At 49.2% G+C, this 13,598-nt stretch overlaps 2 protein-coding genes across 2 annotated transcripts; both read left to right on the top strand.

Annotated features, from left to right (window-relative positions):
• Positions 1–4,348: 4,348 nt before the first annotated feature.
• On the top strand, positions 4,349–6,560 carry LOC119368638 (zingipain-1-like). The gene is made up of 2 exons (XM_037633842.1): positions 4,349–4,724; positions 5,953–6,560. The coding sequence occupies exons 1-2, from the start codon at positions 4,349–4,351 to the stop codon at positions 6,558–6,560; spliced, it is 984 nt and encodes a 327-aa protein (XP_037489739.1).
• Positions 6,561–8,331: 1,771 nt separating this feature from the next.
• LOC119361347 (cytochrome P450 81Q32-like) lies at positions 8,332–12,694 on the top strand. The gene is made up of 4 exons (XM_037626601.1): positions 8,332–8,356; positions 8,441–9,396; positions 9,492–9,722; positions 12,308–12,694. The coding sequence occupies exons 1-4, from the start codon at positions 8,332–8,334 to the stop codon at positions 12,692–12,694; spliced, it is 1,599 nt and encodes a 532-aa protein (XP_037482498.1).
• Positions 12,695–13,598: the final 904 nt, after the last annotated feature.

Raw genomic sequence — 13,598 nt, 5'->3', positions numbered from 1 at the left:
GATGAACTGACTAAGGGCCTGAATCTTTGGAAGAGAAAGGTGCAAGATGATGGTAGTTCACAGGGACAACGTGAAGTGTTTTTAAAACACAGTGCATGATCAAGGACCGTGCATTCAAGATGATAATTGATGGTGACAGTTTTACTAATGATGTTACTAAAGATCTTGTGCAAGCATTCGGTATTTCCATGTAGTGGCACCCGCCACCACACCATGTAGAGTGGCTATATAACTCCGGAAAATTAAAGGTTATACATAAGTTACATGTCATGTTTGCCGTTGAAAATTATATTGATAAAGTGGATTGTGATGTCATCCCAATGAACGCATTTCAGTTATTATTAGGAATATGAACGTGATGTTGCACACACACGCGTGCGCGCATGCACGCACAGAGTTTCGCTTCACGGGAGAGAGGATGTTGAATAATGCTGACACTCAAGCTGTCAAAGAAGTAAACACCAATTCAATCTCCAAGTCGGATTATTTTGTTGTAAAACATATTGTGGGCACGATACAGAAGAAAACACGCATCCATGGCATTGTTGCCTAAAAGACTAGAGTTCATCAACAATGCCATGAAAAGATGTACATGGTATGTAGATTTTGCGGCCGTAGCAGATTGAGCATGCAACATGGGACCTGATCGGATGCACACGAGTGCGCCGTTACCTTGATGGAGGCATTGTCTGTAACTTCTGTCGACCCACTCGTGCTGCTCCGGGGGAAACCCTAGGATCTGGTCTTCGAGACCGGACGATGACAGTACTGCGGTGTCGTTTCTCTCTTGGGAGCATCGTTGGTGGAGCAGCGCTGGAAAATAGAGGCAAGAGGTGGAGCGGCTTCGTCTTGCACGGAGCTTCGGTGGAGATGTCAAGTCATGCCTAGCCGGCAGGTGCTACGTTGTGTCATGTCTGGTCGGCAGGTGCTACGCACGACGGATCCACCAGAATCTTCGCGTCTGGATGGACGAGCGCAGGGCGGTGGCGCCGTTGGGCTCCGTGGTGGCGTCGACGGATGGACGGACTGGCAAGGATGATGCGGATCTCTCTCCTGAAGATGGGCCAGTGGTCCGATGATGATGACGGCTTCTCAAACGTGTGCATGTGGTATACGCTTTAGGTCTGCTGCACCGGCTATCCATTCTGATACGTTAGGTGGTGGATCGGCGACACCGATTTTAGATATGGGGAGTGAGAACACTCCACATTATCGAGTTCTGTAGGTGCGAGTGGTGGCTTTAGGTGGCTTGATGTATGTTCTTGTTAGATCTATGTTGAATAATAAATAAAGATGGTTGTATGCATCGATTGATGCAAAGGCCGGGGGTGTTAACCTTCTTTTTCCAAAAAAAAATTTACATGTTTGTTACTAAGCTCCAGAATCTCACTTGCCTCAAAATTCAAAGCTGCAACACTCCATAGTATAACAGTGATTTGGTGACCCCTGTGTCGAATAAATAGACGAAGTCCAAATATAAAATAAATCACAGCAGGCCGGCTGTAACCAAGAAGGAGAAAAGGCCTCAGGATTATACGTTGGATCTTTATGTAGATAACCCTCCTAGTAGAGTCTCCAGGCCTACTTGAACTAACATATTGAGCAGCATGTATGCTTAATGGGTCCGTTGTCAGTTCCACTGTGGTGGTACACTGGTACCACAGACAAAGGGCTTAAACTCCATCTGTGGAAACAAAAAAGACCAGCTTAATGGAAAACAGTCTAGAAGACACAATATCTATTGATGGAAATTGATAGACAATGCACAATGCATAATGGACAATGTACATATATGCGCTGAAGAATAGAATAAGATTCAATAGGCAATGGGAAAAGGAAGACGGAAATCATACATTCGAGTATATATCGTTAAAGATAATATGAGCAAAGGCGCAGGCTACTACTAATTATTATAAGGACATGTCAATAAACTTCAAAAAAGGTACAAGCTGAGGCATAAACCTCAGGGTAGACGATGTTCCGAGTCTCTGATGTACAATTTCCATATTTATATTCGATAAGTAAGTTTAGGGATTTTCTCAACATGACCTGCAACACATACAACATACAACTGTCCATGGGCAAACACAAGGAAGAGAACATAATAGAATGCAATATACCTGCCAAGCTGGACAACCCTAACCATTGTTCCAGGTGGCTCGAAACATGGCCAATAACCTAAAACCACAAAGCAGCCACAAGAACTAAATTAGCCATGTAAGACACTAAATAAACAAAATGAGGAATAGATTAAGTGAACCAGACCAAGTACAATAGCAGTAATAATCGAACAATTCATAATGGCAGTAGTAATCGAACAATTCATACATCATACATAGAAGCCACATCTCACAAAGGAATGGACCTTCCTGACAACACAACCATCCAAGTTGTATGATAACTACCATATTCTATAAACCTACCTGCCACGCCATTGGTTTTCTTGGTAACACCAACAATAAGACATGGGGTAAACAGGAAAAGAAAATGAACCGGCAAGCTCCTATGACAGCCATAGTAAAATAGAAGCAACACACACAGGAAGGGAACGAAACACAAAAAATCCATGAGAAAGGGAACAAAAGTCATAGGCTCTACCAGGAAGAAGACAAGAAACACGAAGCATACACCTATAGACCTACAATACTCCACTAAAAACAACACACACTACCACCAGAAAATCTGCACACCAACACAAACTCTGTTTTAATAACCTCTTTACATATATTAGTACGTTATAATAATGTAATAAGCCACAAATATTCTTAAAATGACATGAAGTTTTTAAAGTGTAAGTAATGGTCCAACTCTCTTGGTTATGTAACCAAAGCTTACCCGATCCACTTGAAACCAGAAACTGCTCTATTTTTCTTTTTTTTTCTAAGCCAAGAAGGTGCACAATCAGAACCATGATCATGTAGTGTTTTCTCAAACCAATAATAACAAAGATTAAATCAGCGGCTAGCAGGTGATCCACTAACATAGGATATGCACATGAAAGAGATTTGCTATAGCATAAATCATGAGACTGAGAGCACCAACATAGATCTGTAGATACCCTTCCTAGTCCTCTTCCTAATTTTTTCATCTGCTAAATCAACACAGAAGAGCAATAGGAGCTTACCCATCTTCTTCTTCTTCCCAACAGCTCTGGAGGACTGCATCTCTGCCCCTTAGGATCCACCCCTGCAAACGAACAAATTGACATATCAAATCACAAGCGGGCGAACTGGTAAATCCGCGCGAGAGGGAGAGGGGCGGGGATGGGGAAAGTGGAGAGGGCGCTCACCGCTGACTTTGTATGGCGGATTGGAAGCCGCTGACCTTGGGTCGTCTTCTTCCCGGAGATGCATTAACTCGAGGATGACGGTCCGCCACTCCTTCAGCCGATGATGACGCCTCCAAGCAGAGCCGCTGCTCCTCCCGATGATGAACACGTGATAGAGGAGGAGTAGGGGGGCTCCTACCAGTGGGTGGTGGTGGAGGCGGCCAGAGTTGACCGAGGTAGTGATCTCTGTCGTGAGGGTCGTCTGCGAGCCGAGCTCCGCCACGCTCCTCTTGCTGAGGACCAATGGGGAGGGGAGGAGGAGAGGATGGGACTGACGTGAGAGCTAGGGGAGGTGGCGGCACGGGGTTAGGGTTTCAGAAAAGATCGAGAGAGGGAGAGGAGGAGGTGGGACGTAGAATGGCAGCTGGAGATCGAGAGGGGGAGAGGAGGAGGTGGGATGTGTGACTGCGGGAGGAGCTGCGGCTAGGTCACACAGAGCAGCCACTCACAGAAAGCCACTCAAGGGCAATAAGGTGAAATGTCAAGATTGCCCTCGATGGCCCTGCAATTTTACAGGCAGTGGCACGCCACGCCACCCGCCTGGATACGGCCATGCACCACAGGGCGACCCGCCACGGTCGTTGATGGGCGTGGCCCACACTGCCTGGGGCCCGTGTGTCAATGTGACACGTGAAGACAGAGGTGAGTGTAAAAGGGCAGGATACTATTCATTGTAGCAGTGTCGGATACGATCGGACGGCCAAGATAGTCCCATCTGAAGATCCGACGATCCGGAGTCGTTTGAAAGTTGAATCTGACGGCCCATATCACACGGCCTGAGATGCCTTCATTTATCTCTAGACTCTAACAATGGGATATATGCTACCAACTACTGCTCGATGTAACATGCACTAATTGAATGAACGTACAGTGCTATAACAGCCACGTAGAGCGCGCCGACGGATCGGATATCGGTGTGGTTGTGGCGGGCCGGTGATCCAAACTAGATTTAGCCAGTGACTTCTTCTCCTCGTCGTCTCGGCGTCGGCAAGGCCGAGCCAGCAGGACGAGCCGGTAACGATGGAGAGGTTCCGCCGGTGGATGGAGCAGCACGGCAAGTCGTACCCGACCGTCGACGAGGAGCTGCGGCGCTTCGAGGTGTACCGGCGGAACGTGGAGCGCATCGAGGCCACGAACCAACAGGTCGGGCACGGGTACACGCTCGGCGAGAACCAGTTCACCGACCTCACCAGCGAGGAGTTCCTCGCGAGGTACACCGGCCGGTTCGCTCCGCCGGAGATGAGCCACGATGGCGACATGCTGATCACGACCCGTGCCGGGGATGTCGCCAAGGGACAGTACCCCGCGCACCGCGGCAACTTGTCCGCGGTGCCTGAGAGCGTGGACTGGAGGGCCAAGGGCGCGGTCACGCCCGTCAGACACCAAGGAGGTTGCTGTAAGTTCAATATAATTTTCTTTGCAGGTTAATTAAGCCACTTTTTTTAAAGCAGAATATAAATCCACTACGCTTAGAGTGGCAACCTGTCAAAAGGGAGTTCTTAACTTCTTATGCAGGTGCAACCCTCAGCCAGAAGTTGTCAAAGCAAAATGTACACTGCACTTCTAGGAAGAAGTTGACAAAACCAAAGTTAATACTCCTACTTTTTAGTAGCAACTACTACCTCCATTACAAATTAACCGAATCTCTAGCTTTTTTAAGTCAAACTTTCTTAAGTTTGTCTATAAACGTATAGAATAGTATCAATATCTAGAATACCAAATTAGTTTCATTAGATTCGCCGTAAATTTAATATTGTAGGTATTAGCTTGTTTTTTAGTATATAATAATCGGTCAAATTCAAAATAGCTTGACATCTATATCTATATCTATATCTATACCTACTAATAAAAGAAATAGATATTCTTAGCCCGTCATGCTATTTTATAAAAAAAAGCCCCTAAGATTTCTGACATTAAACCCGCAGTACATATCAAATATTTTTTTAAATACTCATATCTTTTAAACCGTAACTCCAAATTTAGCATGTTATATATGAAATTTAATTAAAAAATATATAGAATCTGAATATGGTGTTATTTTACCTGTTAACCATTTTAAAATTACTATCTAGGATGCAATCTTAATGAACAATGCATTATCCGTCTTTTTTCTTTCATATCGGTGCTGATCCGGATTGTGGATGAACATCTTAGCAAAATCAGGATTCGAGACCAAATTGAAGATCACTTGCCCATTTTCCTGGGTATTAAATCTACATGCAAGCCGTGTTTAAATAGAAGACATGTGGAATCTTGAACTTGCGCTTTTGTAGGCAAAGATCATCTTTGTTTGGGTCGTAGGTACAAATACTCAGATTATAGACCATTTTCTTGTAAATTAAGAGCGTGTGGTATTCTATTCTCCCGTTGCAACGCACGGGCCCTTTTGCTAGTAGAAAAATCACAGAACTTCAACTAATTTGAAACAGAGGAAGTGACACATGGTTTTATTGTTGTGATTAGCTAAAAAGAACCTAATGCTTACCAATCACCATTTTTTCGACAAAGACCATTAGCAGGTAGTCAAATCATGTAGTTCTTCGTCATGCAAGTATACAGGGTAATCTCAACAGCTGACTTGATTTCTTCTGTTGTCTGTTCGGTCGTATTGTGCTGGCCGGCAGACGCTTCCGGGGCTTTCGCCGCGGTGGCGGCAGTGGAAGGCCTATACCAAATAAAAACCGGGAAGCTGGTGCCCCTGTCCGTCCAGGAGCTGGTGGACTGCGATTCAAAGTCGTTCCATTGCAGCCCCAGCGGCACACCCGCCGCAGCCTTCACATATATCAAGATGAACGGCGGCATCGCGGCGGCCGCAGACTACCCGTACACCGCGCAGGAGGGCATCTGCAACAGCCAGGCCGAGCAGGTCGCCGTCTCCGTACGCGGCTACCGCGTGCTGCCATACAACGAGCAGAGCGAGCAGAAGCTCCTCGAGGCGGTGGCGCAGCAGCCCGTCGCCGTCGCCGTCAACCACCTCAGCTTTGAGTTCCAGAGCTACAAGGACGGGGTGTTCTCTGGCCCGTGCGCATTCGAGGTCGACCGCTTCAACCACCAGAGCGTCACCATCGTTAGGTACGGGGAGGACGCCGCCACCGGGAAGAAGTACTGGATCATAAAGAACTCGTGGGGCCAGTCATGGGGGATGGGCGGCTACATGTTGATGGAGAGGGGCATCGCGGATCCGCGAGGCCTCTGCGGCATCAACTCTTACCCGGCTTATCCTACCATGTGATCGATGGGATCATGGAAGTGATCAGGAGTTAGTTGTGTGTTGTATGTGGCTCTACGTCGTTTACTGCATGCCACGTCGTCCACCCAGTAAGCATGAACTCCCGGTGCATGTACGTGTTTCATCAGTATGTGTTGCGTATGTGTTTCGCAATAACTTGTCAGAGTCTTTGTCGTAGTGCCCATCCTCTCATGTGTTCGATAACTCAGGGTCACTCTTTTGAAAAAGGCAGATGATCTTTCTTCTATCTAAACCGGATCTTAAAGGGCATCAACCACCTTTTCTGGCGCCATTGTCGATGAGGCATAATGTTACTAGTCACTGTGTTAAGAGTTTTTTGTTAGACTTTTAATTTCCCATAAAATTCCTATGGCTTGAAACCTTGGAGACTTTTCTTCTCCGAGTGAGAACTTTATGTGTGCATCAATTGCGTAACCTAATATTGCCCCCAAGTAATATAAAATTGAGTACCACTTAGTAACAATGGTTCAACAAGACCAATTTGAAGACTCTGCTTCAGAAGATTCCCATATGCACTTACACAGTTTTTCTAAGTTGAGTGATATGACACACATTAGAGATTGTGAATCAGACGCTTTGAAGTTGCGTTTTTTTTTTTGTTTCTCCTTGAGTGGAAAAGTAAAAGAATGACTTCTAACTTTACCAAGAGGTACTATAATTTCATGGACTGCTTGTTGTAGCAAACTTTTATTTAAGTTTTGTCCAGTGCAAAAATTATGCAATTACACTATCAGATAACATGTTTTAAGTAAGAGGATCGTGAGCCATTAATGCTTGCGTGGGGTCGCATGAAGAAGGCTACAAGAAACTGCCCCAATCACGGGATGGAAGAAATGTTAATTCTTCATATGTTTTATAATACTCTTACTCCCATGCTGAAAACTATGCTTGAGACAACTGCATGAGGAACTATTCGAAGAAGAAAAAATCTGTAGACAAATTTGAACTTATTGGGTCCAGCCGTATGTAATTTGTGGTTTAACCAATAATAAATCTAATTTTATTCAACGTATTACTATGTGCATGCATTCAAACGTCGTTGAAATGTTTATTCGATCTGCTAGGTGCTAAACCCATTGAATTCTATGTCCCTACTGTGCAAAGATGAGTGTGATAATAGTTTAGCTATTCAGGTAACAATTCCACAAACTAAAAATTGCCAGTGAATTGCATATGGCGTGCCAAGCCACACATTAGGGACTAGTAGGAGTATATAACAATGGCGCACCAGTGACGTACATCTTGCTTGTTTTCAAACGGAGGCAAAAAAATTGCCTCGTCAATTAATTAAGAAGAAAAAAATTATTCAGTTAATTTACGAAAAACTGAACAAAAACCGATACATATAAACCTCATGCGGACTACTCGCTAGAAAAAAACTCCATGACTCCACGGTCAATCCGAAAAACATACAACGCGCAACAACCACGACTTCTACGTCTAAAAAACCCTCCAACGAAATCATGGTTGAAGGCAACGGACTCCACCAAATCCAGAGTCAATCAGAGATGGTGATATTTGTTTGGGTCAACCTAGGCTAGCTAGCAAGCCTTCGGTCCTCCGACGGAGGTTAACTCTAGTATGGAATCCAGTCGAATCAGATGGGTCCAAGACATTTTTGCTAAAGAAAAAGAGAAGATGAATCCAAGAAGTAACGCCGAAAACGAGATTCTACGGTATCTCCAAAGAAAAGATAAGAAAAGAGATGGAGATTCTACAGCGCATTACGGCGAGAGAGAGACCTTGTGTGGCCATGAAAGTGAAACAGCAGCTGGTTGGTCCACGCAGACATGGGATCTTCCGGATTCTATAGCACTAGCTGTCTCTGACAAGCCATTCCACTGCACTACTACGTGGGAAAGGTGTCTCGGATCTTTCCTTGCCGACACGAGCCATGGACGCCGCCACGGGCACGGAGGGAACGGCCAGCGGCAGCGTACTCCTGCTCCTCCTCGTCGCCGGTGTTGTCGCAGTCTATGTTCGGCTGGGGCGACGGTGGGGGGACGGGAGCAGCAGCGCGCCGAGCCCGCCGTCGCTCCCGCTGCTCGGCCACCTGCACCTGCTCAAGAAGCCGCTGCACCGCTCGCTCGCCGCTCTCGCCGGGCCGGCGCCGCTCCTGTCGCTGCGGCTGGGCGCGCGAATGGCGCTGGTCGTGTCCACGCACGCGGCGGCCGAGGAGTGCTTCACGGCGCACGACGCGGCGCTGGCAGGCCGGCCGCGGATGCTCGCTGGGGAGATTCTCGGCTACGGGCGCACCACCATCGTGTGGGCCTCCCACGGGGCGCACTGGCGCGGCCTGCGCCGGTTCCTTGCCGTCGAGCTCTTCTCGGCTTCCCGCGTCGCCGCTCTCGCCACCGACCGCCACGCCGAGGTCGCGTCCCTCGTCGAGAACCTGCTCCACGACGCCACCGCCAGCGCCGGGGGTGGGGGTGGGACTATCACGCTCCGGCCCCGGCTCTTTGAGCTGGTGCTTAACGTGATGCTGTGCGCGCTCACCGCGCGCCGGCATGCCGGCGACGTGGGCAGGATCCAGGAGATCATCGAGGAGACGTTTGCGGTGACCGGCGCTCCCAGCTTCGGGGACTTCTTCCCGGCGCTTCGCTGGGTCGACCGTCTCCGCAGCGTCGAGGCGGCGCTTGTAAGGCTGCAGGCAAGGCGCGACGCGTTCGTCACTGGCCTCATCGGTGACCAACGGCGAATTTCCAACGCACGTAGCCAAGAAGACGTGGACAAGAAGGGCGTAATCGACGTGCTCATGGAGCACCAAGCAACCGACCCCGAGTTTTACAGCGACACCGTCGTCAAAGGCATTGTCTTGGTGAGTAGCTAGCATATTTTTCAAACTGCATGGGTGACATTTTGGCGATCCGTGACAGCAACATGGTTGCCATGTCCATGCTGACTGACATTCAGGTACTCCTCACTGCCGGCACCGACACATCGGCGCTGACGACGGAGTGGGCGATGGCGCTGCTGATGACGCACCCGGCGGCGATGGCGAAGGCGAGGGCCGAGATAGACGCCGTCGTCGGCATGGGCGGGCTGGTCGACGAGTCGGACCTAGCCAACCTACCTTACCTGCACTGTGTTGTCAAGGAGACCCTGCGGCTCTGCCCCGTCGGCCCGATCATCCCGGCGCACGAGGCTGTTAGAATAAATCCGAGGCATACAGTTGATCATCCAAGGACCAAGCAATCACACGAGCACGACACCGAGATTTGTTAACGAGGTTCACCGATATGGCTACATCCCCGGGGCTTGACTATGGGCGCTCCTCCCCATGACACCGCTACAATACCGCACTCGGTCGCCCTGCACACCGGCACATGCCGCCGGCTTCCCCCGCGTTTCGGTGCTATTATGTTGGCATAGGTTACATCGTGTGTCTATCCCCGTTATATATGAGAGGCCTAGGATACAAGTGTCCTACTAGGACACGACTCCACATCCTATGTAAACACAATACAACTACAAGTCCAACTGTAACCCACCTCGTACACTATATTCGACACAACTCCAACAAACTCCACCTTGGCGAATATAGTCCACCACCTTGAATTTGTCCATGCGTCAAACTTCCATGTACATTGAACTTGAGCTTATCCCATGAGTACCGCTGCTACTCCAAAGACTCCATGTGACTCCACCTGCAACTTGTAGTCCCTCCTTTTCTTGACCACAGTCAACACTCGAGCAAAATTAAGTTCCTTGTTACTCTAGTTTGTGCTCCCAACTTCCAGAGTATCCGTCCAACGCAATCACACACTGATCACTGACCTGCGTGAAAAATGAACAACTCACATATTGGGTGTCACACATAAGAGTTACCTAAACTCAACGTCACCGCTCCTTTCTTGACCGCCTGTCTGAAACTTGAAGGAATTTCACCATTGCTTGTAGTCATCCCGAGTCAAATTCGCAGTTGTCTCACCACATGTATGACCACCAGAGCCCTGGCCCGTCTCCATGTCCCGTGCATGCCGCACGCCTCGCCGCTATTACTGCGTCGAGCCTCCGCTGTCCCGGTCGAGCCTCAAGGGTCGCGAAACCACACCACTCAACCCCCACTGCAGAGTACCACCGATCATCACCAACCGATGACGAGTTTCACGCTTCCATCAGACCACTGGGCTCCAGTCCGAATTACGTGTCACTCGCTTTTTTCCATCCGCTGAATAGGCTTCGATTCTCTGGATCCTTACACCGTAGCCCCTCAATCCAGCTCCACCTTCAACATGACTTCATGGTAGACGATCAGTCCACCCTCGCGCCCCGTCGACTTCAAGCTCACATGTGCACCATCTTGAATCAACCCCGCGCCATAGTCTTGTTGAAGCCACACAAGCACTCAGGCCCGTGCCGCGTGTTTCCACGCCCAGAAGTCGGTCACCATCAGCATCACGCTCCTACGTCGTTGTCGCCGATCCCACCACCGTCTTCTATACCAACCGACTCGCGTCGATCCGTCAGACGACAAGTCCGACCCAGCCGATCTCGCTCGACTGTAACCATGCTCCACCCTGCACCATGACTACTCGCACATTCGCGCTTGTCTTGGATGCCATGTGTATGCATGATCCCGTATGACACGCTTGCCAGCGCGCCTTCACAGCCTATCCACGTGTTCCAAGCCCTCTTAGCAAACCGACCCAGAAAAACATCCATGCAACCCGCACAACTTTTCTTGTCTCTATTTGCTGTTGCAGCTTCTCCGTGCATCCTATAGCAGAAAATAGATCAAACTTGATCCAACCAAAACTGCTCCTGTGCACACACGTGGTCTTGGTTGCCCTTTTCTTTTTTGTCTCAAACAAATCCTCGGTCTTGACTCCTTCGGCTCTAGCACAACGCAGCAACCAGCGCTGCGCCCTTGCACAACGCACGCACACGCCTACACACAAGTCAGGAACCGCTAGTGGCCTAGCGACCAGGCAGCTGCTCCACGCGCATGCGACCGTACGCCTCACGTCAGCCCGTGCCTCGGGCCGCTCCAGCCCAACATGGGCGTTGCCCGACCAGCGCCAGCGCCACCGTTGGCCTCCGCGTGGCCTGCCATGCTACGCACGCCAACCGCCGCCGTCGGTACGCTACCGACCGATCTCCACGAAAACTCGAACACATCGAGAATATCCGCTGTACACGCTGACGCTGCATGCTCTAGACGATTTCATCGCCGCTGTATTGCTCCTTCTCGATCTCGTCTGATCGCAGCCATCGGACGACTTCCACGAAAAATTCCCAATCGATTTCGATACTGATTTCTTCGTATACCATTCGCGCGAACTGACGACGATCCATCCTCTAGATCAACCATCAACGACCTTCGGACAACCTAGCTCATGATACCACTTGTTAGAATAAATCCGAGGCATACAGTTGATCATCCAAGGACCAAGCAATCACACGAGCACGACACCGAGATTTGTTAACGAGGTTCACCGATATGGCTACATCCCCGGGGCTTGACTATGGGCGCTCCTCCCCATGACACCGCTACAATACCGCACTCGGTCGCCCTGGACACCGGCACATGCCGCCGGCTTCCCCCGCGTTCCGGTGCTATTATGTTGGCATAGGTTACATCGTGTGTCTATCCCCGTTATATATGAGAGGCCTAGGATACAAGTGTCCTACTAGGACACGACTCCACATCCTATGTAAACACAATACAACTACAAGTCCAACTGTAACCCACCTCGTACACTATATTCGACACAACTCCAACAGAGGCCATGGAGGACTGCACCGTGGGTGGCTTCCGCGTCCCGCACGGCACGATGATCCTCGTGAACGCATGGGCGGTCCACCGGGACGCCAATGTCTGGGACGCGCCGGAGGAGTTCATGCCGGAGCGGTTCTTGGGCAGAGACACGGTCACCACGCCCATGCTGCCGTTCGGGCTTGGCCGGAGGCGATGCCCCGGGGAGGGGCTGGCGATGCGCCTTGTTGGCTTGACTCTCGCAACGCTCGTGCAGTGCTTTGACTGGGATGTTGGTGAAGGCGACACCATCGACATGGCCGAAGGTGGGGGGCTGTCAATGCCAATGGCGACGCCGTTGGCGGCTCTCTGTCGGCCCCGGGAGTTTGTCAAGAGTGTGCTCTCTGCTTCCACTTGATGGACTGCGGACAAGTTTCTGGAGGAAAAATAATACTGTAATATGGATTAAAATTGTTTACTAGTGCACCAGTGATCGTCGAGATTCCTTTCGTAGATGATACCGAACATTACAAGTCTCCTCAGGAAAGTCATTTTGAGCATTTCCGTGATGTGCCGGTAGATCTAGGTAGTCCTGGCCATCTCAGGCCCGGCCCTATTGGCCCACCCAGGCCCAGCCCTAAAATCCAGGGCCTAGGCCCGATGGGCTTGCTTGTGGGCCGGGCTTGGGCCTAAGTTTTGAGCCCACCAGCAGGGACTGGATGGGCTTGGGCTTGGCATAATGGCATTTTAAGGAAGAGGCCCGGCCCACGGCCCAAAGCCCTAAGGGCTTTTGACCAGATTGGCCGGGCTTGGGCTTGAAAAGTAGGCCCGATGGTAGGGCCTGAGAGGGTCTGGGCCTCAGTTTTCTGCCGTGGGCTTTTTTAGGCCTGGCCCAAGCACTGGTATAATCTAGGGCCATCCACTTGTTCTGAGATTCGTAAAAATGTATGGCACTGGTATATTTCTTGTATCTTTTCTTTTAGTCAAATTAATGTCAGTATAATGGACTTCAAAGTACACCTTTGTCAGGGACGGTACGCATGCAAGTTTCTCTTCTCACTCTACCCGCGGAACAAATCCGTAGAGTTTATTTCCTCTTAGAGAATTTAAATAAACCATATCTTTTAAACTATAGGCTCGTTTTGGAACTTTTTATATATTTGGACTCATGGCATCAAGAACTTTAAAACTAGACCAATTTTGCTTACATTTCAAACACATTTAATGTTCGATGTTTCACATTACATATATGGAATAAACATATTTCACTATAAAAATCTGAGACAATCCAATTGTCACTAGAAATATGTGAAAATAAAACT

The sequence above is a fragment of the Triticum dicoccoides genome, chromosome 2B (genome assembly GCF_002162155.2).
Source record: "Triticum dicoccoides isolate Atlit2015 ecotype Zavitan chromosome 2B, WEW_v2.0, whole genome shotgun sequence".
Classification (NCBI taxonomy): Eukaryota; Viridiplantae; Streptophyta; class Magnoliopsida; order Poales; family Poaceae; genus Triticum; species Triticum dicoccoides.
Note: the sequence above shows the minus strand (reverse complement) of the source record. Positions and strands in the feature narration are given on the sequence as shown.